Source organism: Musca autumnalis, unplaced genomic scaffold, assembly GCF_047663935.1.
Source record: "Musca autumnalis isolate F117 unplaced genomic scaffold, ASM4766393v1 scaffold_5, whole genome shotgun sequence".
Taxonomy (NCBI): domain Eukaryota; kingdom Metazoa; phylum Arthropoda; class Insecta; order Diptera; family Muscidae; genus Musca; species Musca autumnalis.
Window position 1 is genome coordinate 209,518,416 of NW_027412088.1, and position 26,569 is coordinate 209,544,984.

Below are 26,569 nucleotides of genomic sequence, written 5' to 3' on the forward strand. Positions count from 1 at the left end.
ATTTTCATAGAAAAAAGTATTATAAGTTCCCTATATAGAACATCCTAGTCCCCATAAATTGTCTTACTGAACTCGTATTTCAAAACATACACATAAACACCTAAAAATATGTATGCACAAAAAGGACATTTGTTTTGGCTCGTTTAGGACTATCAGTTATTGTGACTGGCCGGTCGTTCGGTTCAGTTGAATGTTGTCTATGGTAATCACAATTACCATCATTTCAACAAGCGGCATCAGTGAAGCAAGAACAACGGGTACAACGGGTTTAGTTTTTAATATCTGTTTGGCTTTTTAAACCTGTCATTCGGTATAAAGGAGTTTTAGGTGAATTTGATAGTTACAACTAATGTGAGTGTTTGAGTGCGAGTATGTAATGTTGAACTCTTCATTGTTGTGCACGTGTATTGGTGTGTGTGTATGGGAAAGAAGCATTTGTCAGAGTTTTGCACATTTGAATTTGTTTGTTGCAACAAACGAGACAAATTCATTTCTCATTAATCAACAACAGCTTCATGTTGCCGTTTCCACAGTGGTTAGGTGTTTGACCGCGAAGAGTAAAACAACATCGGGCTATTTTATTTAATTCGTTTAAATTGTAACTGTCGTCTGTCATTCGGCTTGATAAATGTGCAAATAATTACTGAACATGGTATTAAATATTTTCTAAGCGGTTAGAGAATATTTGTAAGTCAACTATTTGTTGTAAAATCTACAAAGCTATATAGGTATCTTGTAATTGTATATAATTAAATTAAAAATCTAAAATCTCTACAAGTATTTTCACTTCCATTTATTACCATTCATGAATGAGAACACTGTTTTTATAGTCGTATATATTTCTTTATAGTTTTTTATTATTATTTTCTTTAATGAAATATATATCTTTTTTTACTTTTTATATAATATTTTGTATATATTTGTATTTGTATACAACGATGTTTACCATGGTGTACATTACATAGAATACTAGCTAAATTGGACAGTTGGATATAAATATATAGCTCTGTTCCAGAACCTGCAAGAAGCTACTATTTTTTACTACGATAACATTTTTTCCTTTATGTTATCGAAAAAAATAGTAAAAATTGGTAGATTCTTGCAGTTCTGGAACAGACCCTATGTGTGTGTTTATAATTTTATTTTATATAATATTGATAATGACGACTTCGTTACCGTTCGTAGATATTTACCTTTCTCGCTAAAATTCGGAAATTCGGAGCTGTAATTTAACAAACACTCTTTTTAGAACTGAATGTTTTAGTGGTTATAGTAGCAATCCTGTTAAATCCCATAAAACACTTTCCTGAAAAATAAGCTATTATTCAGCAATTGTGCAGTTATGCATGTACTCTACCACTGAAATCGTTGTCTTAGGAATTTGAAATATTTCAAACACCATTTTATGTGGATCCACTTATGTATATTTAATTTGATTCTTGTACAATTAATTTAAAGTAATGACAATATCGGAATTTTGTGGTTACAGTTAAAAAATGCATTGATCAGTTCTCAGGGAGTCGAAGCTGATTCCTTGAGTGTAAAGAAAGATATTTATGTAACAGGAAAATTTCGATTTGAATACAACAACCAAGTTTGTTGAAGGGAGTTTAGCCAACTATTAGTCTGTTTTCTTTTTTTTTTTTTGTTTTACTTTTAAACCTTAACACAACCCTCCCCATGCAGGGTATAAAATATTGAGAAAAAATCCACCTGTCCACAAAAAAAAATTAATTCAATTTCATTTATAGTTTAAATCCGTTTGATTCATATATGAAGTTGTATATATGTTTGTATGTATATTTGTATATAATTTAATGAGTTTTATTCTTTTTAATTAATTTTAGTCATTAGCAAATATTTATATATTATTAATTTTTAATATTCCTTTCTTTAGGAGAACAAAAAACAAAAATTATCAAGCTTCATGTTTATTGTCATATTTTATTTATTTGTTGTTGTTTATTTTTTTATGAATTATAAATATTAAAGTTTTTGTGTTTTTTTATATCTCCACTTCCTTTCATCCATTGAAGTTACGGTAGGTAGGTAGGCTAGTTGGGTTTCTGTTCTTTTTTTATTTGCTGTTGTGGCTAAAACAACAACATCATTACTTATATAATATGCGAGTGTAGAAAAAAACCAAAGATAAAAGCTAATTAAAAATTATAATTTACATAAGAAAAACAAATGACAAAGTTAAATATTTCAATAAAAATGTAAAAAGGGACACGGTGCGCCTTAACAAATTTTAAATGGAAGGTGCTTACACCTGGGAAGTTTTTGCAGATTCTGAAACTACAATGCTCAGAGATGAGAAATATCAAGAAACAAGAAAAAAATCGCCGGAGGGATTTTGAAATAAATCGCGATTTAATTTCACATTTTTAGGGGTTCTTCAGTTTTTCACGGTTTTGCTTGGAAACCGCGATTCCTATGTTAATGGGTATTGTCTAAAATTTGAACTTCTATATCTCAAAAACGGTAAAACCTACGAAAATGTCATAAAGGTCAATCTTGTGGAGAATTTTCACGGCCCATTTACATAGGACTAGCGGTTTCCAAGCAAAATCGTGAAAACCTTAAGAACCCCTAAAAATGTGAATTTGAATCGCGATTTATTTGAAAATCCCTCCTGCGATTTTTTTTTTGTTTCTTGATATTTCTTATCTATGAGCATTGTAGTTTCAAAATCTGCAAAAACTTCCCAGGTGTAAGCACCTTCCATTTAAAATTAGGTAAGGCGCACCGTGAGAAGTAAAACAGTCATGTCAGACCCTTCATGCTGTCCACCATAAATAAAAAACATTTTCAATTAAAAGGAGGGCAGAGGAAACATTCAGATGGGCACATTAAAGTGGCTCCGCAAGATATTATTATCCCGGCGGTGTAATTTCTTCTATTCATCTATGGTTCAGTAACGGACTTTGTGGTGAAACACTTCCCCCATGAGTTCAGACCGCCAAATTATCAGGGCGACTGTTTACGAATCTGTGCCGTTCGGTCCTGCCTTCCTATGTTTAATCTGCCAGATGAAACATCCGATTACTCACCCACAACATTAAAGCGTGTCAACAGATAAACAACTGAACGGGCAGTGTATGTATGTAGGTAGGCATACGAAACTAAAGAGGAGTAAAGCTACTTTGTGCAGTAGCACAAAAAACCACAACCACCATGGCCACCACCCCCTATTCAAGACAAAATTATAGATCAATAGATTTCCCGTCCGTTTGTCTTCTGGCAGTAAGAAGCCGTCTGTTTGTTCGTCTGTGCAATACGGTTCTGCCTTTCTAAGCATGATGTTATTGGGAGTAGAAGTATTCCAGATAAAGCATTCAACAACCAACGTACAATCTTCGAGTGCACTCATGGTATGCCTGTGGGTAGGCATATATAACTGAAGAGAAATAAAGCTAGTTCGCAATCTAAAACAGTGAGGAGAATACACAATCTCGAAGGGTAGCACAGTCACCATCACGGATTCGACCCCCTGTCCAAGGTGAAACAATAGATGAATACACTTCCTGTCCTTTTGTTTTCGGCCAGTAAGAAACCAATTATATCAGACGTTCCAGAAGCGGTCTTCTAAACTAGTTAGCGGATTGAAGCTACAAATGTGCTAAAGGTTTGGGGAATACTGACCAAGGGACCTTCACTGCTTCAAAACATTTAGCCCATCTTGCTGACCCTTTGATCTCTGGCTGATAGTGGATTTGCAGATCTAAAGTCACATTCAAATGTTCCAAATGTTCGGGCAGTAAGAAACCAATTATATAAAGTCAGACGTTTCAGAAGCGATCTTCTAAACTAGTTAGCGGATTGAAGCTACAAATGTGCTAAAGGTTTGGGGATACTGACCAAGGGACCTTCACTGCTTCAAAACATCTAGCCCAGGATGACCCTTTGAGCACTGGCTGATAGTGGATTTGCAGATCTAAAGTCACATTGAAATGTTCCAAATATTTAATTCACAACAGACTCTAGTTGGTCTTACAGTACACACGGTGCTCTTGAATCAAATTTAAATGGAAGGTGCTTACACCTGGGAAGTTTTTGCGGATTCTGAAACTACAATGTATATAGATGAGAAAAATAAAAAAACAAAAAAAAATCGCCGGAGCGCTTTTTAAATAAATCGCGATTCAAGTTGTTCTCAGGCTGTACCATTTTTGAGATAAAGAAGCTCAGTTTACATTTTTAGTTTTTTTTGTTAGGGTTTCGCGATTTTGCTTCAATACGGCAAGTCTTATCGGCATGGGACCTGAGAAAATCTTATAGCTGTGAAAATTCTCTACAAGACTGGCTTATGTAATTTTTCCTAGGTTGTACCATTTTTTTAGATATATAAGTTTAAGTTGGAAAATTGCAGTCATCACATTGTTTTATAAGGAGACGACACAGAATTGAATTTGAATTGTCCCAATTTCAACTTCTATATCTCAAAAGTTGTAAAACCTACGAAAATATCATTATGGTCAATCTTGTAGAGAATTTTCATAGCTACAACATTTTCTTTATTCCCATTTTGATAGGACTTGCGGTTTCCAAGCAAAATCGCAAAAACCTAAACAACCCCTAAAAATGTCAACTTGATTTATTTAAAAAGCGCTCCGGAGATTTTTTTGGTTTTTTGATTTTTCTCTATGAACATTGTAGTTTTCAGAATCCGCAGAAACTTCCCAGGTGTAAGCACCTTCCGTTTAAATTTGATTCAAGAGCACTTTGCACTCTTTCCTCGCATGCCATTGGAAGTAGCCGGTCTACTACTACCCTCTGCAATTGGAAACACACTGACTTCTCTACTGTTTTGTGTATAAGACATAGAGCATTTAGGTTCCAACCATCGGATATCCTTTATATTTGTTATAATAATGCTAACCAACAGATGCATGTACCTTATCAGCGTGTAAAGTCTCATATTGAGAATCATTGATTGTAACTCATCAGCTCCTGTTACCATATTATTATTGGGGGTTATTTTAAATGAAAACTCCCTTGTGAGTTTTCTCACTTTCTACGTTAAGTTGAAACGGCAGAGTGACAAAATTCACGGGGAGTTTTCATTCAGAAAAAATCCTCATTGTTTCTTTGGCATGCTGTCTCTTCTTTCCTTCATATACCTTGTGAGCGTTCCGAACCGATATGTATGTGACAATTTAGGCCTGAATTCAACATTTTTCATTTCGATAGAAGCACGAAGATTTGGTCGGCTGACCCGTTCCACAAGTAGAAAAGACGACGGATTTTTGCGGGAAATAATTGATTGATCGGGATGGCAGCTATCATTATTGCATATTCTGACTGGAGAATGTGATTGACTGCAAGTAGAATTTTACGACGACATAGGTATGGGTCAAACTCCAAAATCGATTACGCAGCTTAGGTCATGTTGCTCACACAAGTGAAGGAGAATATCTTGAATATTTTACCACTTGGACAGAAGAGTTAAGCATTTCGTAGCCTTGCCTGAGTTCGCATGCAACAACAAAGTTATAGTTACCTTAAAAATTAAACGGGGATCTCTTTTGAATACGTTTCACAAAATGGTTTTCTAGCCACTCTGAACATAAACCCACATCGTGGGTCATCGTCCACTTTAATTCCTTCAAACCTGCATAAATATGAAATTAATTCGAGTTCACTCCCTTTTTGGTGGAATATTTAACTTTATCAACTTGAATTGAAAAATTCTACTCTTAAATATTTACAAATATAAGTGATTAGACAATAAAAATTAAAATTTACACATTTTTACGAAATCTAAACATTAAAGTTGAAAACTGCAGTATTTCCTACGAATCTAGAAATCAAAGGCATTTTTTAATTATTATTATTATTATAATGCTATGAACAAACCTTATGTAAATAAAAAAATTAAAAGCTACTTAGTTTGAATAAATCTAAAGCATTACAAAAGAAAAAAAAAACACGCTTAATAAGAATTATTAAAATTATTTGTTATAAAAATATTTTTTTTAATTCGTTGCTTATTTGTCAAAATGTATTTTTGTGGCTTTTGTTTTTCTTTAGGAAAAAGCTTTGATTTTGTTTGTGTGTTTTTCTTGTTTGTAGTTGTAATTTAGTTTATATGTAGTTTATCATAGCTTGTTTTGTTTTTGGAATTCTTTTTGTGTTTGCTTAATAACTGAAACTTAATTTAAATAGTAGGTTGATTGATCTCTTGATTCTATGCCCAGCACTTCCTCGGGACACTGGTGATGCATTTTCACTTTGAGAGATTGATAGGGCAGGGGCTTGCCCTCACTTAGATTGGCGGTTACATAGATTAAATAGGATTCACCCGGTGTTAGATTGAAAATGGTATCGGTTTCCAAAAGTGGTGGACTGTAAAATCGTGAAAAAAAAAATAAAAAATGGGGTTAATTATGTTTGCAACACAATTTGTGTGTATGTGTGAAATGATCATAACCCAGTAAACGTGGCTATAAAAATGTCTAGTCTTTGGCTATCTAATGCGGTGCTTGTTTTTGTCACAATTTGGCCAACAAAATTTGAACTTTTTGCCTTGCAACAATTCAGATTATCTGTGGTCAAACATTTGTTTTTATCTTCCACTATAGTTGTGTAAATACACATATACATATGTATGAATGTAGATGTGTATTTTCTACTCACTTTTTAGCCTTTTTTGGGCATTTTATTGAATGAAATTGCTGATGTTGCATTACACGCTTGCCAAAATCCATGCAATAATTTGTAGAATCGATGGAGCTGCGATTGCGTTGCGGCAAATTGAACACAATTATGCAGTAACTGCTTAAGTGAAGCGGCACAAAACACACAGAACACAACGCCAACACGACCATCATCATCACCACCACCGCCGTCATTGCCGCCAGGATACATTGCAGCACCCACACAAGTACACATTTGAATAGAGATGTTGCACAAAGCCCAGTCAGAGCCCCCATTCATTTTCACCATTGTTTAGTACCCAAGAAGGAAGGGAGCGTGTAATAAGAAGGACATCATCCAATTTTCATAAATTTCATGTTGCGATTTTGTGTAGGTGTGCGTGTATGTTTGTCATGCAACAGCGTTGTCGAACAAGTTCCAATAGGGTCAGCAGGTTATTTTCCATGGGTTTTCAATAATGAAACAATAACGAAAAAACAACAACAATTCAATATTTGTTTATTTGATTTAACGTTGATTTTGTTTGCTTTGTTATAAAAACTCTGTCGCCAACATAAATTTGTGGAAAACAGAGAAAAAATTGATTTAAGCGAAATTGTTTTTTTGTTTGTTTGTTTACCTGAGTGTACGAATTTCCGGTGAACTATACCAAGCAATTTTCGTAGAGTGACATTTTGTTCGAACCTCAAAAACAGTTATGTTTTCGGGCAACTCGGGTAGTTGGCTGAAAACGCGATTCGTGGTTACGGCTAGCTGCAAGGGGGGAAAATGAAAAAAATATAATAATTATTTTTACAAAACAAACAGGGTTTTACAATACATGGGAGATGCGATGAATCACTTTGATGTCCAGGCATATTTTGTTATGAGCTTTTTTAATCGTTTATATAGAAATTCAATTATACAACCTATTCAGCAGAAATTGACTAATAGAAGCCTTAAATAACTGACTGACATATTGTTGGGTCTGTGAAATGGGGAATATAAAAACCTTATGGATTAAATTTTTATTATTGTCCGTATAGGACTATCGAAAAGTTAATATCTGTTTGCCGTTTATACCCTCAGCCTTTAGATGAAAGGCGGTAAATACATTTTGATACGACTTAAATTGTGCCTCATCACCAAATATGTTTCAACGAAATCCGTTTTAGATAATTTTAGGTTGATTTAGCCATGTCCGCTCGTCTGTCGCTCTGGCTCTGATGCTCACGATTACTCTCGAACGGATCGGTCCACTCTTTCCGGCATCTCCCCCACAATAGTTTAAAAAGTTGCCCTGAAATCGTACGCACGATAACTCTCGAATTGCATATGGTAATATTACTACCAGACACAGATCAGGTTTGAATATATACGTGATAGGTATACTCCTCCGTGTATCTCCCACACAAAATTTGGAAAAAGTACAGCTAGTCTCTGATCGTTTTGATTTTTTTTTCAGGGAGAAGTATATACTTCCTGAGATAATGACCCAATGCTCCAGAAAGCCTGTCGGTACCAACTAAACTGGGTTGAACGTAAGATAACCCTCGAAAGGAGAAACCGATTTGGTCCAAACGTTCTGCATTTTATTATTTTTTACAGACTCGGATTAAGTCATAATATTGACTATATCCACACAAAGTTTGTAAAGATTTCAGTTTTAGGACTCGTTTGGGATCGTTTTAAAGTTGTTGGCAACATGCTGTGTATGTGACCCTAGTTACGAGGGTACATTTTTATCAGGGGCAGTTCCACAATTCCTGAGAAATTGGCCCAAGAACTCAAAAAACTCATATAGACGTCAGAAGTATTCTGTTTATTTCTTTTCTTTAGATCCGAGACTGAGGGTATATCTCTGTTGGCACAGCTGACTGATACTTTGTTACCGTTTGGATCTCATTCATAACCAAGCTAAGGCCAATTTAGTTAAAAAATCCATTTTTGACATCTCACTTGCCAAAGCAATTTTTCGGCCTCGAGTGTGGGCTTCCGAAGAAGCTATCCTAGCCAGTTCAAACATTTTTCATATATTTTAGATAAGTACATATTCGAAAATTACAATCTCCATTTTTGAGTATTTCTTTTTCATAATAGTTTACTTACCCCAATTTTATTGGCTCTCAGGACTTCATCATCATTGCTAGGTTTAAAGCGTATCATATAGCGTCCTGCTTCTCGTATTGACGTCAAATCGATATAAGTAGGTCGGTATATGTTACTGATATTCCCTATGACTTTTCGTTGTTTCAAAATTTTGGCATCAACTTCACTGCCATCACAAGGTAATATCAAATATCGCAGTGAGGTCTGGGAATCTGGTGTGGGAAGGGGAGGAACCTTAAAAGAGAAATGTAAAGATGATATGAGTCATGTGGAATCTTTGTATATGGAATTTTTAAAACGTACCTTAAAACTAAACACTTGCACTCCATGTAAACCTGAAATTTTTACAATACTTAAGGAATTGGCCTTCAATAAGGCCGGATGGGTCCGATTGAAATGAATGGTGGATGAGGCTATGTGAAAGGTGAGATTTTGACGTTTGGTATGAATTCCAAATACATCCAAAAAGTATTCATAATTTGGGGCCAATCCTCGTATCAGTTGCTGAGTGCGACTTCCCGTACATATGACATTTATGGTGTGGGGATCTGAGGAAGAAATTTCAAGTTATTAATGTGGGTGTCAGGGTAAGTCTTATCATGGTGGTTTCTTACCTATTTTCTTGGCTCTTTCGGCTGGTCTGGACAAGATTGATTCAATGGTTAAGGGTTGCTGACAAACACCTGGTGAATTTCTACGATTTGCCGATGGTGATGTTAAAAATTCATCCACAGCTTGACAGAAATCTTTGTGAGCACTTCTTGTGCTGACCACCAGGCAATACTGGACTGCATGAAAATCAAATTTACTAAGGAAAGGTATAAAAATAGGTTTAATAATTAAAAAAAAAAAATATATTTTTTTTGCAATAAAACTTGTAGAAGCCTTTTCAAACCCCATAATTCAAATGCATAGCTAGGGAAACCGCTTGTTGGTTTTTACTTTTCACAAAAATTCTCATACACTGGTTCATACCTTTTATCCCATTTGACAATCATTTGACGTTTTCGTATTCGATTTTGACTTCGTATAGTTATGCTATGTGTCCGATTCAAGAGAGGCCAATTGGCTTGTGGATGCAAACCAATAGCCTCAATTTTTACAGAACCTCTGTGACGGGCCTGGACAAAAATATCATATTGTCCGCGTAGGGCACATGTAAGGGTTATTGAATGCTGAGCGTTTTTGCTGGAGCGTAATAAGTTTACTAAAAATGTGGAGAATGAAAGAATGTATTCTAAACTTAATTCAAGAAACGAGAACACCATTCCGTACTTACTCGTCTGATTAAAGTAGATTTTGCGTGCCACAATTTGTGAGAAATTTATATTTAAGGGTGTCGATGTGTTCAAATGCAATACAAATCTGCAAAATACAAAAATAAAAACAAGATTTATAAAATTGAATTGCAGTCAAATAAATAAACTAAGGGGGAAATTGGCTGTAATGAAGAAGAAGGAGAAACAAAAAAACAAGAAAATGCTTTCCAACTGGAAATTATGCTTGTCAAAAGTACGTCCTTTGCTTTTGGTTCAGTGGTCAGAATTTACTTTATGAAATAAAAATCCAAATGCCCAACAAGCTACAGAGGCAAAAAAACAAACAAGTGCCAGCAAAAAACACAAAACGAAAATATTTTTCTGGCTTTCTGCTCTAGAATGTATTTATTCTAGCTGAAATTAAACCCAATTAACTTTAAGATTTTTTCTCTCCTTCTCGCTCTCTTTCGCTTTCTCATGGTCCTTGGTTAACATCAACCATGGATTTTAATTCACATTTTTTGGGAACTAACAAATGGCATTTTTAATTAGGTTGAGTATAAAGAAAGAAAGAAAGAGCCAAGAAGAGAGGTCAGTTTTATTAAAATAAATGCTTTGGTTATGGAGAAAATATTATGGCCTTTTCTATAATTTTGTGGAGGTAAATGATGATAAACATACATATATTGATTTAAAGAAATAATTGTGTATATATTTAAAATATAGCGTATAAGTATTAACAATTATTGTTAAATGAAAATCATACGCCACGTAGTACTACTTAACTACTACTAGTCAGTTTCAAAAAATCTAAAAAAAAATATTGGCTTATTTTGAAGTACAGGTAACAAAACAAATTTCAAATCAATCGGAGCAAAATTGGCTGAGATATGACTGTTTAAGGTGAAGAACCCGTTGTGTTTTGTGTGTAGAGTAGGGTTATGACTTTTTGACATTTTTTTTCTCAGAAATGATTTCCTGTAGGCAGAATGAAGGAAATTTTGCCAAATAATACCTAAAATAATATTCATTCCATTTTATTATAAAAAAAGGGTGCGCTCAAACCACTTTGATTTTATTTTAAATACAATGAAATGAAAAAAATCGTAATCCTGCTACACGAGGGAATGCCTGCCTATTAATGACTAAAATAACTTTTATTCCATTTAAATATTGAAAAAGGTTCCGCACAAACCACTTTTAATTCTTTTGATATATGAAATAAAGTTATATAAAAACAAGTAAAAAAGTATTAGTCGGCTTTGCCGACAGAGATATACCCTCAGCCTGTGCAAATTGAAACACTTTTTTCCCAAAAAAACTTATGTATTTAGGGGGTTTCAAAATTTTGGTCGTATGAACCGACAAAAATGTTGATTAGGATTAAAGCTCAAAAATGTTGCGGAAAAGGTACTTAAAGGAATGGACCGACATAGACCATGGGGGTACCATAGGGGGTTTTTACACCCTTCGGGCTGTTTTCTCAAGAAGTATGGATTTGCCTCTGCAACAACTTTTACCATCGTAATTGAGGCAGCGAATGTAATTTGCTTCAACAAAAATCAAAGTGATTCAATAGCAGGCCTTAAAGTGAACTTATCCAAAATTTTGTGTGGGAGGTACGGGATGGAGTGGACAAATATAGTACATATTCGAACCTGATCTATATCTGGTAGATATTATGAGAATGTGTAAAGTATGGACCAAATCGGTCACTCCCATCAAGAGTTATCGTGCGCACAATTTTTCCGAATATTTTTGAACTTTTGTGGGGTAGGTACCTGAAGGAGTGGACCGATATGGCTTATCTACGAACTTAAAGTAAGTTTGGAAACAATATTACGAAGGCCAAATTTTGGCCGGAATCGGCATTTCCGTTCGAGAATTATTATCTGATGAAACTTGTACCTTCGTATAGGGGACAGTGAATACAAGATGTTACAACAAAAACCAAGGCGATTCGTGAACAGGTCCTAAACTGAACTTTTCCGAAATTTTGTGTGGGAGGTACTCGAAGGAGTCCATATTGGAACCTCATCTAAGTCTGGTAGAAATTTCATAATGTGCAAAGTATGAACCAAATCGGTTACTCCCTTCAAGAGTTATTGTACGTACAAATTTTCCGAACATTTTCGAACTTCTGTGGGGGAGGTCCCGGAAGGAGTGGACCGATATAATCCATCTTTGAACTTGAACTAATTTTGGACAAAATATTACGAAAGCCAAATTTTGGACCGAATCGGCAGATCCGTTCGAGAGTTATCTTGCGCTCCAACCACTACACACGGTGTCATAGGGTTTTTTGTAACTTTCAGGCTATTTTCTCAGGAAGTATGGACTTGCCCCTAATGAAACTTACAGCGTCGTATAGAGGACAGCGAATACAACTTGCGTAAACAAAAATCAAAGCGATTCGAGACCAGGTCCTAACCTGAACTTTTCCGAAATTTTGTGTGGGAGGTACCCGAAGGAGTGGACCGATTGAGTGCATATTGGAACCTCATCTAAGTTTGGTAGAAATTACACTATGTGCAAAGTATGGACCAAATCGGTTATTCCCTACAAGAGTTATCGTGCGCACAAGTTTTGCGACAATTTTTGAACATTTGTGGGGGAGGTACCCGAAGGAGTGGACCTATATGGCCCATCTTCGAACTTAAATCGAATCTGGACAAAATATTTCGATACCCAAAATTTGAACCGAATCGATTGATCCGTTCGAGAGTTATCGTGCGCACCAGCCAGACAGACCGACAGACAGACAGACAGACAGACAGACGGACGGACATTGCTAGATCTACTCAAAATTGTCTGAAACGGATATCGTACAAACATACTTGGGGTCTAAAACCATTATTTCGATGAGGTACATTTTTGGTCGTATCAAAGTGTAAATACCCTCTTTAGCCTAAAGGCTGAGGGTATAAAAAAAAAAAAACAATTCTGTTTAGCTTAAAGATAATACTTTTAGGTTCTTAAAATACCCACAAAAATATACGAAGATCGGCCCATTCGTTTTCGCGCTATCGCTGACACTGCAAAACGCTTTTACAAAAAAGGGTTTCGCAGGTAACCATTTACCACAAAACTATGCAATATATTTCAACAACAAAAATTCTTTTGTGGACTAAATGTTACGACCACATGAAGTGATTTTGTTTTCAGAAATTCAGAACACCTGTGAATGTGCTTGGATCAGTTTGTGTAGAAGATGCAATTGCCACTGTCTACACTAGGGAGAATATATTTTATAGCCTTGTATCCATGTATCATATATTGATGAGTTTTTGTTTAAGATTAGATAAAATCTTATCGATAAAGATCCTCACATAATAAATGACACTCAAGTCTGTATAATCTCGAGATCAATCGCAGAACACGATGCTCTTGAGCCAACTTTAAATGAAATGAGCTTACACGAGGGAAGTTTTTGTGGATTCTGAAACTACAATGTTCATAGATGAGAAAAAAACCGGAGCGCTTTTTTAAATAAATCGCGTTCAAAGTTCACATTTTTATGGGTTTTTTAGGTTTCCAAGCAAAATCGTGTTGTAGCTCTAAACATTCTTTACAAGATCGATCTTTATGATATTTTCGTAGGTTTTACCATTTTTGAGATATAGAAGTTCAAATTGAGACAATGCACTGACTGTGTCGCCTCCTTATAAAAAAATGTCATGTACGGTGCGCCTTAGCTAAGTTTATATAAAAACCGCATACACCTGGGAAGTTTTTTCGGATTCTGAAACAGCAATGTTCATAGATGAGAAAAAAATCCAAAAACAAGAAATAATCGCTGGAGGGATTTTTAAATAAATCACAGTCAATGTTCATATTTTTAGGTTTATTTTAGGCTTTTGTGATTTTGCTTGGAAACCGCAAGTCCTATGGAAATGGAGCTAAGGAACATTTTGTAGCTGTGAAAATTCTCTAGAGGATCGACTGTTATGATTCGTTCCTAGGTTTTACCATTTTTGAGATATAGAAGTTCGGGTCACATTTTTAGGTTTTTTTGTTATGTTTGCAAGATTTGCTTGGAAACGGTAATTCTCATCGAAATGGGAGTAAAGCAAATCTTATAGCTGTTAAAATTCTCTACAAGAGTAGCTTTCGCAATTTTTTCCTAGGTTGTGTCATTTTTGAGATATATAAGTTTAAGTTGGGAAATTGCAATCACGACATTGTTCTAGTGAATTGTCCCAGTTTGAACTTCTATATCTCAAAAATTGCAAAACCTACGAAAATATGATAAAGGTCAATCTTGTAGAGTATTTTCACAGCTACAATATTTTCTCTAATCCTAGTTCGATACGATTGGCCGTTTCCAAGCAAAATCGTGAAAACCTAAAAAAAACTCTAAAAATGTGAACTTTGACCGCGATTTATTTAAAAAGCGCTCCGGCGATTGTTTTTGTTTTTTGATTTTTCTCATCTATGAACATTGTAGTTTCAGAATCCGCAAAAACTTGTCAGGTGTAGGCACCTTTCATTTAAAGTTGGTTCAAGAGCACCGTGAAAACAAGATATGTTTTTGAACACCTTATCACCCAAGAATTAAAAAAACAACATTGAAAATAATAAAAAAAATAATTATGTAATGTTATTTTATGAAGCTATGGTATCTGAGTTCGTATACGGACTATTATTTTTATAAATAAACAAAATATCAATACGCCACCGAAGCCGCTACATCTCTTCTGTTCGCAGTAACCATGTTTTTTTTTTTAAAGTCGCACAAAACAACAAATTTTCGAGTCGACGTCATTTATCGATTTGATGTTTACATAAAATTTAATGACATTCGTTTGGAATCATTTGTAATGCAATTGGAAGCTACAACCACATTTATACATACATACATACGCACCCTCTTTATGATAGATGATTTAAAGCGTTTTGGAACAATAACCACCATAATCATGCTCAGTTGTCCATGGTTCGTTTCTATTGCTAAAACCATTATTGTCATAATTGCAATCTGTGCGGAACTGAGCGACAGCTATCAGCAAATAAATTGAAATTGTTGTGTATGTGTGTGTGTGCGTATAATTGTTTTCTGCACAATCAATGCATAATAAAACAAACACCAACGCAAAAAATGTCATGGAATAACAATTCCCGACAAATAACATAAATATTACAAAATTACGACGAGCGATAGAGAGGGGGAGAGAGACGAACAAAAACATAATACGATTATCGAGAACATCTCACCACACTTTGCTGCAATTGTTCACATAACAACATATCAAAGGGGCATTTGTGTAGGCAAAGATACAATGCGTGGTGTGATGTATTAGTGGCAGGATGAGCATTTGCAGAGCAACAAAATAAAGACGTTACAAAACGGAAATAGTCAGCCATAAAAATTATCTACTAAGATGACGGGCGACACTTTACAATTACAATAAAATACCAGCAGCAACAACAACGCCATCACCACCGTAAATGACACAACAGTGAAGAACTACCAGTTACAAAAAGGTCCAAAAACCAACAACGACGACGACAACATTGGATTGTTTATTGTGCTTACATAACAACTTACACAGCAGACCAACAAACGTACACACATGCATAAATCCCAAAGATATCCTGGTAACAGTTTTAAAAATGACTCAGTTACGACATTTTTTCTTTTGCAGTAGGAGGAGGGCTTCTCTTGTGTTTTCTTTTCCCAGACAAATATCAGCGATTCCACTCCTTTCGGGGAAAAAGTCAATTTATGGTTGCATTTCTCTTCTTCGTGGTAGGAATGGTGGCTGGCCAGTCAGTGACAGTGACAAAATTGCCAGACGCATTTAACGCTCTACATTGCAATCGTTATAATGTCCTGGCAAAGCACAGTCACATTTATTTACAGACATAGGAATCATGTCCATCCATTTAATGAGCTGATTTATAAGCCAAGAACTGAATTATGGCTTTCTAACGATAATGCCTGCAATAATGGCCAAAGTGTCTGCCAAAATAAAATAAAGCGACTAAAGTCATTTCGCAGATAAACTGGCGGAATGTGAAAAGGATGTGTAATAAGGACAGGATCAGCAGTGATAATGGTAACAAACTCCAGACGAATTGGTTGAGAAATTTGGAAGTTGTAGGTCTCTGGAAGAGGAACTTATGAGGGGGACTTAGATATATGTAACAGCGATGTTTATAGACCGGACAAAGGTTTCAATACTACCAAAGTGATGCAAACTGAATATGAAGATGTGACCAGAAAATGTACAACATTTGATTAGTATACCTTTCACCGTACATTTGGTATATTCTGAGACAAAAGGTATGTCAGTTTAAAAATAGGGCTTGATGCGAGACGTTCGTTAAAAAAATTGCTTGTCAACCATTATTTCGATGAATTACAAACTCTTAAGGACATTTTGGTGTAGAGTATTGTAAACACAAACTGTTTTCTTTACATCATCATTTTAACATTTCGCCCTGAAACCATCTCAAAAGTTAAAATTTAACTCTTTCACTACCCCAAAATGCCATCGCATAAAAAATGCCCACTTAAGTGAGACTATGTTTTAGTATCTAAACAGAGGATTATAATTTCCATATCAAATCCGCATAGCTGTTATTCTTCATTGTATTTATTCATTTTTTTGTTCATAAAATAAATGCGGCGGATCATTACCACAATTGTGGTGAAGGTCTCTAGAAAAACACAAAACAAAAAGCACGATAAAAACTTGATTTTAAGTCCTTTTTGTACTGTAGAAGAGCAAAAGGGTGTAGAAAGTGTAAAACCTAAATGGATTTAATTAAATTGTTGCCATAGGCTACCAAAGATGTGCAAGGATGTTGGTCGCCATTTGGACTAAATGTTCTTCTGTACGTTTCTACTCCCACAGTGGGTGACAATAGTTGCCTTATAATTTATTTGGTATATAGATGTCGACGTTTTGGGGCTGAATAATATTTTCTATAGTAAAAAATCTATTCAGCTGGGAAAACATTTATTCAGCTGGGCTGAATAATGTTTTCTATAGGAAAACATCTATTCAGCTGGTCTGAATAATGTTTTCTATAGAAAAACATCTATTCAGCTGGGCTGAATAATGTTTTCTATAGGAAAACATCTATTCAGCTGGGCTGAATAATGTTTTCTATAGGAAAACATCTATTCAGCTGGGCTGAATGTTTTCTATAGGATAACATCTATTCAGCTGAGCTGAAAAATGTTTTCTGTAGGAAAACATCTATTCAGATGGGCTGAATAATGTTTTCTATAGGATAATATCTATTCAGCTGGGCTGAATAATGTTTCCTATAGGAAAACATATATTCAGCTGGGCTGAATAATGTTTTCTATAAGAAAACATTTATTCAGCTGGCCTGAATAATGTTTTCTATAGGAAAACATCTATTCAGCTGGGCTGAATAATGTTTTCTATAGGAAAACATCTATTCAGCTGGGCTGAATAATGTTTTCTATAGGAAAACATCTATTCAGCTGGGCTGAATAATGTTTTCTATAGGAAAACATCTATTCAGCTGGGCTGAATAATGTTTTCTATAGGAAAACATCTATTCAGCTGGGCTGAATAATGTTTTCTATAGGAAAACATCTATTCAGCTGGGCTGAATAATGTTTTCTATAGGAAAGCAACTATTCAGCTGGGCTGAATAATGTTTTCTATAGGAAAACATCTATTCAGCTGGGCTGAATAATGTTTTCTATAGGATAACATCTATTCAGCTGAGCTGAATAATGTTCTCTATAGGAAAACATCTATTCAGCTGTGCTGAATAATATTTTCTATAGGATAACATCTATTCAGCTGGGCTAAATAATGTTATCTATAGGATAATATGTATTCAGCTGAGCTGAATAACGTTTTCTATAGGATAACATCTATTCAGATGGGCTGAATAATGTTTTCTATAGGAAAACATCTGTTCAGATGGGCTGAATAATATTTTTTATAGAAAAACATCTATTCAGCTGGGCTGAATAATATTTTCTATAGGAAAACAACTATTCAGCTGGGCGCCATTTTATTCCAAAACCAAATATGCGGATTTGGCTTACTCAATTGGATTGCCTTTTCCACCTTCTTTCACTGTGTGGGAATAGCCGCTGGTGTTACTCGTCGTCCTTCTTTGTAGACAACAAGGTAAGAAGGATACAATTAAAAACCAAAATGAATATAAATTCTGACCTTTTTTCTCTGTGTGAGATGAAGCTGTTGTTGTCGTACGGTAATCAGGATATATGTCTGCTTTCCATTTTCCAGATTTTAATTCAAAGTAATTTTATGCTCTTTGCTTTTGTTTTAATTAAATACCTATTTAAATAAATTGAAATTAAATAAGGATAAGGATTTATCCACAAAAGAAGCAACGACTCTAGTCTCACAGTGTGTGTGATAGTGTGCGGGTATCTGTTGAGCAAATGTTGAGAAAAATTAATTGAAATATTTCTTTTTCTTGTTGTTGGATTACTGTGTGAACTCTTAATATCGTATTTAACAAAAGGCCTCTGAAACAAGGGGTGTGGTATGATCTGTTGGGTAAATAAATAATAATTTGGGGAAAGTGAAATAAAAAAGGTAAATCTACGTAGATGGGATGTCGTTTGTTGTTGTTTTAATTATTTTCAACCTAAATTTTCAAACTGTCGCATAACACAAATTTGACTTAAATTTTTTATTTTTATTTTGCTGTGCCAAGTTGGCGTTTTGTTCCCTTTTCTCGGTTTTGTCACGGTTGGTTGGCTGCCCCAGCTGTCATTCAATATTTTGACACTTTTTTCTTAAGTGTCAGCCGACATTCACCGCATACATTTTCACACACACGCACACACATATGTACATGTGTACATATGTCAGAGAATAATGCCGAAACCAAATCAGCTAAAGCAACAACGGCCAACAGGGGGAACTTAGGCCGTAGAAGAAACACGTGCTTCGGTACGCAAAAAAATATATTTTTAATTTGTTGCAACATTGTTGCACAAATTGTTTTGCGTTCTATATACCCGGCGACAGTTTTTGTTCTTTGTTGTTGTTTTTCTGTTTGAACAATGCTAAAACACAATGCTAAAGTATCGGAGATGATCTCTCTGCCAAGAAGAAGGCGTAAGTAATTTAATAGGTTGCGATAAGTGAAGGCACAAGAAGAAGAAGAAGAATACAAACTGTCGAACAAAATACATACGCTGTGAATGAATCACTTTTTGTTGTTGTTGTGGTGTTTCAAAAGTTCGTTCATCGACACATACCGGGGGAGTGCGTTAGATTGGCGTGTATTGAAACTTTCGTATATTAAAAGTACTAATATATGTGCTTTAAATGTTTCATGGGTCAATAACATGCAAAAAAAAGTAATGGGCAAAACAGATATGAGTGCATTCAAGGTCATCAGGATTTTCACATCCTCAGCATTATGAACATTGAATGGGAATATACACTATGATATTGATCAATTGATGCAATAATGGTTAAAGACCCACATTTTTAGTCGCACAATATATCTCGAAGGATCTCTCGCAAACTTAGATGAAGTTCGCTCCTTATGTTACCACCTCCGTAGAGAATGGCCTGAAAATTGAAGAAACTGTGCGGCCGTTTCTTTAATTTCGTATCATTTAGAAAATTACCGAAGGAGGATTTTTTCGCCATCGGAAGTATTTGCCATAGTCCGAACTCGTTAATACTGAAAGTCAACTGCATATTCACGATTCTTGAGTAGGTTTTAATAAACCAACTAACCTTAAGTCCATAGAAAGCTAATTGAATGGCTGAAGTATTGCAGAGGAGGTATCTGAGAAATGGACCGACATTATCCAACTGAAATAATGGAATAACTCTCCCAATGGAATAACACCCACTTCCAAGGCCTTATTTGGGGAGTTATTCCTTTATTTCAGTTGGTCCCCGTATAATTTAGAGCTTTTGCACCATGGACTTGCCCACGAAAAACATTTTATTGTTGTAAACAGGACCACAAGGAGTACCTTCGGTAAAAATTCCAAAGTATCCTCGAAAAGACCTTAACTGCATTTAACCAAAAATTTTGAATTTTTGTGAGGGAGGTGGGCCAAAATTACCCACTTTCGAACTTAAACTAAGTTTGGACAAAATACGTTAATTGAATTAAATATTAAATTGGACCAAATCGGTGGTTCCGTTAACAAACAATTTGTAAACTTTTGTGGTGGAGTTACTGGAGGGAGTGAACCCATACGAACCATATTCCAACTTTATGTAGAATTCGCAGAAATATTACATACATACATATGTATATATGTTACCACAACATCCCCGAAGGGACAGGAGAGAAATATTACGATATGCACAATTTGAACCAACGCAGTATGCGATTCGAAAGTTGTTGTGTATCCCAGCCCCTAAACAACGTGGCCGTAGGAGTTTTTATTTAGAAATTCAAAGTGGCAAAAAGTACACTTTTCTGAAATATTGTGTGGAATGTACCCCAAAAAGTGGATCCTCATATATGAACCTGATCTATGTCTGGTAGAAATAATACGAGTATTATGCGCATCACTTCTGCGTGAAGTGGAGAGAGGGGATCGATACACTGTGGTTCCGCCCGTGGACAAAAATCGAAAAATTTATGGCGACAAATTTGATTGCAATTGAAAGAAATATTCTCTAAACATATTAAATTTTTAATATCCAATATTATTTTTGCCAATTTTCAGCGGTAATATGTCAAGTTAAGTCGAAGAATTTGAGATTTGTATGCGGTGCCTTAAAAACGAAAAATAGATCCGCAAAGCATTCGTAGCTTATGAGTGAAATTATAAAAAAATTGAAGAGGTAAATGGACAATTTTCAAAATGAAACTTATAGTTGATGGCATTGAATATGTTTTTACGAAGAAACATACTGAAAATTCGTTTAATAATTTCCTTAAAAATAAATTCTTTGTAAATGACGTTTTGTGCTATTTTTAATATCATTACTATATATTTATGTTCAGTTTTACTAGTGTTGGCCCCGTAAGGGCAAGTCCATATATTTTTTAGAATACAGGGGAAAGTCTATATTTTACGATAAAACAAGATCCAGCTGCCCCCAGCTGCCACCCTGTAAGTTATTCCCCTTATACCACGCCTGTAAAATCGCCAAAATTCCGAAAATCGGGAGGTACGTTTATATGGCAGCTATACCTAAACGTTGACCTATATTGATCAATTTGCAGGGAGGTATGTTGTTCACTCAGAACTCTATATGCAAAATTACAGCCAAATCGGTTTTAAAATTTGGCTAAAATCGTCAAAATACCGAATATCGGGAGGTATGTTTATAGGGGAGCTATACCTGAACGTGGACCTATATTGATCATTTTTTGCACGGAGGTATGGTGTTCCCTCCGAAGTCAAAATACAAAATTACAGCCAACTCGGTTAGAAAACTTGGCTAAAATCGCCAAAATATCGAATATCGGGAGGTACCTTTATATGGGACCTATATCTAAACATGGACTTATAACGAACATTTGTTGCAAGAAGGTATGTTGTTCCCTCAGAACACAAAATGCAAAATTACAGTCAAATCGATTGGAAAATTTGGCTAAAATCGTCAAAATATAAAAAAGGGGTCGCACTCTTATATGGGGGCTACACTCAAATGTGGACCTACATTCATTAAAATTGTTTTTCTCTCTTTTGGGCTCGTTATAAAACTATGTTTAAAATTTCGAGGCGGTAGCTCGAGTATAACTACTTTTGATACTCCTTTCCATACAAGTGCGACCACTGTGCGATAGGGCCACCAGTGACAAAATATTGAGAGGGTCAACTTTTGAACCGAATCGGTTAATCCTCCAAATTATCTAAAGGGGATTTTGTCCAAAGATACTTGGGGTCTAAAACCATTATTTCGATGAGGCACATTTTGAACGGATGAAAGTGTATATAGGCTTTTATCGCAAAAAGTAATATTCCATCTCACAAAATCTTGTCAACGATGTAACTTTTATTATTTCTTATATAGAACAACCTTTTTATGTCACTTTACTGTTTATTTTTATAAAAAAAGTAAACAAAACTCCAATAAGAAAAATATTATCACATTTATAACACCAACGCAAAAATTATAAATTCATTTTCACAGCTGGCTTATGGTAAAAATTCCTCCATAATGAAATTAAATTTTCCACAAAACGCAGTAGCAGATGAATTCTGCCACAAATCTCCAATAAGCTTAACAAAGTAATCAGCACGTTAACACAACCACAATGTCATCATCTAAACACCTACACCGGCTAGATTTCACCAGCATGAGTTCAACAACAAAGCTTTATGATGGGTTTTTTTAGCCAGTAGCAAAATAATTTCCACAGCCATAGATTTAAAACCCACTTCGTGTCCTGAAAATTTCTTACTGCCCACTCGCCTTTGTATGGAAAATTAACTGACATTCCTAACGATATTTGCATTTATAGCAAATAATTTCTTTAGAATCCCTTGGCTTCGTTGTTGTTGGCATCCAAATGTTGATTCCTTGTTTGAGGTTATGTTCTGAGAAATATGTTTGTTTTTATGGTCACCAGATAAAATAAATCAAAAAGGTTGTGGGTTGGGAGAAAAAAAATGTTGGGTAGAAGAGGATGCTCTTATAGTATTTTAAAATTGTGTGTTTTATGATTGAAACGCAATCTACCACACCCTGTTCCGGTGTCCATATTTTGGTATTTTTTAAAGCAGAGCTGCGCTTCTTGGCAAAGACAGTATACTCACGATCCCACTGAGTTGTCTTTGCATTTGCTTTTCATCCCTCACGTACACTATGCGTGAACAAAAACAAACAAAAAACATCATTTGGTTGTTGCTTTTTTCACTCATACATTCACACATGCATTCCTTTTGTTTGTATTCCTATGGTCGGCGCTGTTTTAAAGAATATATCGATTTTTTCATTGAGACTGTTCGCAAAATCAATATTTAGGATATGCTACTTGCAAGCGGAATTAGGCGATAATCTCATCCTTGAAGAAATATAAAAACGTTGATGATGGAACTCCTCGAACCGAAACAATTTATTTAAATTTGTGTAATTTAAGGGAATATTTGGAATATTATGTATGTAAATAGAAGGTACGTTGATACATACATATATCGAAGCTTAACAATTTGAATATTTCGACACCATATATTGTGGGTCGGATGTGTGATAACCATTCTCAAGCATGTCTTCCAAAAGGTTCATAACTTCCATGAATTTTTATAAAATTTCACCAAATCATTCTGCATAACTGCAGTCGATAAAATGGTTTTATTTGTGTTTTTGTACCTCATCCATTTTCCGCTTCATTCCACCGCTAGTTCAATTATAACTTTTAAATTATCCTTCCTTTTAGATTTCAGTTACCCTTTCACTGCACAGTGGTCCCACTTGTATGGAAAGGAGTGCCAAAAATAGTTCTAATCGAGTTAACGCCTCGAAATTTTAAACATAGTTTTATAACGAGCCCAAAAGGGAGACAAACAAATGTAATGGATGTAGGTCCACATTTTGGTGTAGCCCCCATATAAAGGTACACCCGGATTTTTTATATTTTGACGATATTAGCCAAATTTTTCAGTCGATTTGCCTGTAATTTTGCATTTTGTGTTCTGAGGGAACAACATACCACCTTGCAAGAAATGTTCAATATAGGTCCACATTTAGGTATAGCTCCCATATAAACGTACCTTCCTATATTCGGTATTTTGACTATTTTAGCTAGATTTTCTAACCGAGTTGGCTGTAATTTTGTATTTTGACTTCGGAGGGCAGATCATACGTCCGTCCAAAAAAATGTTCAATATAGGTCCAAGTTTAGGTATAGCTCCCATATAAACGTACCTCCCGATATTCGGTATTTTGACGATTTTAGCCACATTTTCCAACCGATTTGGCTGTAATTTTGCATTTTAAGTTCGGAGGGAACACCATACCGCCTTGCAAAAAATGTTCAATATAGGTGCACCTTTCGGTATAGCTCCCATATAAACGTACCTCCTGATTTTCGGAATTTTGGTGATTTTACAGGCGTGGTATAAGGGGAATAACTTACAGGGTGGCAGATGGTGGCAGCTGGATTTCTTTTTATTGTGAACTAGAGACTTTCCCCTGTATTTTAATAAAAATATGGACTTGCCCTTACGGGGCCAACATTAGTAAAACTCAACATAAATTTATAGCAATGATATTAAAAATAGCACAAAAAGTCATTTACAAACAATTTATTTTTAAGGGACTTAGAAAACTAATTTTGAATTTGTTTTTTCGTAAGAATATTGTGAATACCATCAACTATAAGCTTCATTTTGGAAATTGTACATTTACCTCTTATTTTTTTATAATTTCACTCATAAGCTACGAATGCTTTGCGGATCTTTTTTTCGTTTTTAAGATACCAAATACAAATCTCAACTTCTTCGACTTAACTTGGCATATTACCGCTGTAAATTGGAACAAATAACACTGGATAATAAAAATTTAATGTGTTTAGAGAATATATATTTCAATCGCAATCAAATTTGTCGACATAATTTTTTCGATTTTTGTCCACGGGCGGAACCACAGTGCACTGGTACTTTTGCAAACAGATTTTCAATTTTATGATTTTATCTTGTGTCGGTAAGCAGCAGGACAACAAACATCCTTACTTAGATTTGCTTTGCAAAAACATCATTGCAATAATTTACAGAACAGATTTTGTTTTAGATTATTGTTTTTAAGATTTAATTTTGTAACGGAAATTAAATGGTAACCTTTTTCCTTTGGAGTAAGGGAGGGTTCAGTGATGGAGGTACTGGAATATATTAAGGATAAAGTTAACATTGCGTAAAGTACAATTTCTAGGAAACGCTGTTCTACGCCTATGATTGCAGATGCCAGGACACTCTTGTTATCCACTTTCAATGCACTTTTTATTAAACAAAATTATTTTCTTCTGCTTACTATTTTCACAAAATGCCACCAAATGCATGACAACCTCAGATCAGACTTTTTACTTGTCCCCCTTCTCTTCTTCCTCCTTTGTTTTGATTTCAGTGTAACCCACAACGAAACAGAGAACATTGACACGGCCAGTTGACCTCCACCCTGCAATGGCATGTCCGTTGTGCAACATTCTCAATTCTTTATTCAGTCCTCTGTTTGTTGCAACAGGACCGAACGAACAACTTTAATTATCTGCCAAAGTAAATAGAGGAGTAGTCGTTTTTGTTTCTGTTGCGGGACAAAAGAGTAAACAAAATAGCAGCGTTAACAAGCCTCCTCTGCTACCAAACACTGGATTTCAGTTGCTGTGAATCACAAAGTTAAGTCAACAATGAAACATGCCAGGCACGTTGATATTTTTCACCCTGAAGGAAGTCCAGCGAAGAGACCAAATAATGTTATAAAATTCCACAACAAACAAAAGACCTTTGCAGTTGCATTCCTAAAGCTGAGATTACAGGTTGAATAGCCAAACGAAAGCAAAGTAATGTCGCATTGTCTAAATATCGCCGCCTTACTTTTGATTTTCTTGCACTGGAGTTACAGCATTGTGAATCCCAATAATGAATCGGCCAACATGGTCATATATCTTCAGAAACCCAGTAGTGTGGGTCCACGAACTTGGTTGGCCGGAGTCAATTGTTTGGATCAAATAACCCGTATATTCTTTCGAAAACGCGAAAATCTAACGCGTTCACCAAACATCGTTATGACCATTGCCAAGAATATGTCCACTCCCGCAGCACAAATACAGGAGGCATTTCTTAAGGTAATGATGGACGCTGTCAGTGAGTTACAGCCCGTGCACAAACGTTATCAGATGCGTATCGTTTCCGACGGACAACGCTATTTTAAATATAAAATTAATCAACGTGAATTGGTGTTGGCCGATTATTATATAATTGTGACCGATTCTCTGCTTCGATTGGATAACCTTTTGCTGAACTATGTTAGCCATATGTTGTCCTGGAATCCGGGTGCTCGTTTCTTGATACTCTACAATAATGCAACGAATCGCAATAGTGCCGATGAAACTGCTACAACAATATTTAAAGTAATGCTGGAACATTTCTATATCCATCGGGTTGGGTTGCTGTATGCCACCTCGGATACTCGCTATGTCTTTATGGTGTTGGATTATTTCAGTAGCTCCTCATGCCGGCAGATTAAGGTTAAACAGTTTGCCGAATGTCAAGATGGTAAAGTGGTGACAAAAAATCTTGCAGCTCTTCAACGTAGTCTGGAACGTTTCCTGAGCAGTGAAAGTCTAACCAATTGCACATTTTTTATGTGTGCTTCCATTTCGGCGCCATTTGTCGAGTCTGATTGTGTTTTGGGGTTGGAAATGCGGATAATTGGATTTATAAAGACGCGTTTGAATTTTAATGTAAGTTTGGAAGGTTGTTTGGAAGTAAATTCAATCGACAAGAAGGTTCTAAAAGTGTGGAGGAGGTTAAACGGTGACATTGTGGTTTTTAGTCACTTTAAAAAAGTTTCTTTGAAAGGTTACTTAATAACCTTTTCGTAGTGATAAAGAGAATTATTAAAATCGAAGTTATTCCCGTTTAAAGCAATGTTGAAAATCTAAAGCAC

The 26,569-nt window shown here is 35.3% G+C and overlaps 2 protein-coding genes across 8 annotated transcripts in view; one reads left to right on the forward strand and one right to left on the reverse strand.

Moving 5' to 3' along the window:
* Window positions 1-175: 175 nt before the first annotated feature.
* Ir60a (Ionotropic receptor 60a) overlaps window positions 176-26,569 on the forward strand; it is a 32,682-nt gene continuing 6,288 nt past the window's right edge. Inside the window, exons 1-2 of the mRNA XM_073991790.1 lie at window positions 176-687; window positions 25,028-26,363. Coding sequence (XP_073847891.1) covers window positions 25,464-26,363 — 900 coding nt within the window. The 5' untranslated portion in view covers window positions 176-687; window positions 25,028-25,463. The remainder of the gene's footprint in view (window positions 688-25,027; window positions 26,364-26,569) is intronic.
* The window catches only part of nord (neuron derived neurotrophic factor nord), a 74,009-nt gene continuing 53,551 nt past the window's right edge, over window positions 6,112-26,569 (reverse strand). For all 7 annotated transcript variants that reach the window (XM_073991791.1, XM_073991792.1, XM_073991796.1 and 4 more), the window contains 8 exons: window positions 10,028-10,113; window positions 9,724-9,955; window positions 9,363-9,556; window positions 9,052-9,296; window positions 8,749-8,982; window positions 7,280-7,413; window positions 6,640-6,777; window positions 6,112-6,348 (listed from right to left, as the gene is read on the reverse strand). In XM_073991791.1, coding sequence (XP_073847892.1) covers window positions 6,156-6,348; window positions 6,640-6,777; window positions 7,280-7,413; window positions 8,749-8,982; window positions 9,052-9,296; window positions 9,363-9,556; window positions 9,724-9,955; window positions 10,028-10,113 — 1,456 coding nt within the window. In that variant the 3' untranslated portion in view covers window positions 6,112-6,155. The remainder of the gene's footprint in view (window positions 6,349-6,639; window positions 6,778-7,279; window positions 7,414-8,748; window positions 8,983-9,051; window positions 9,297-9,362; window positions 9,557-9,723; window positions 9,956-10,027; window positions 10,114-26,569) is intronic.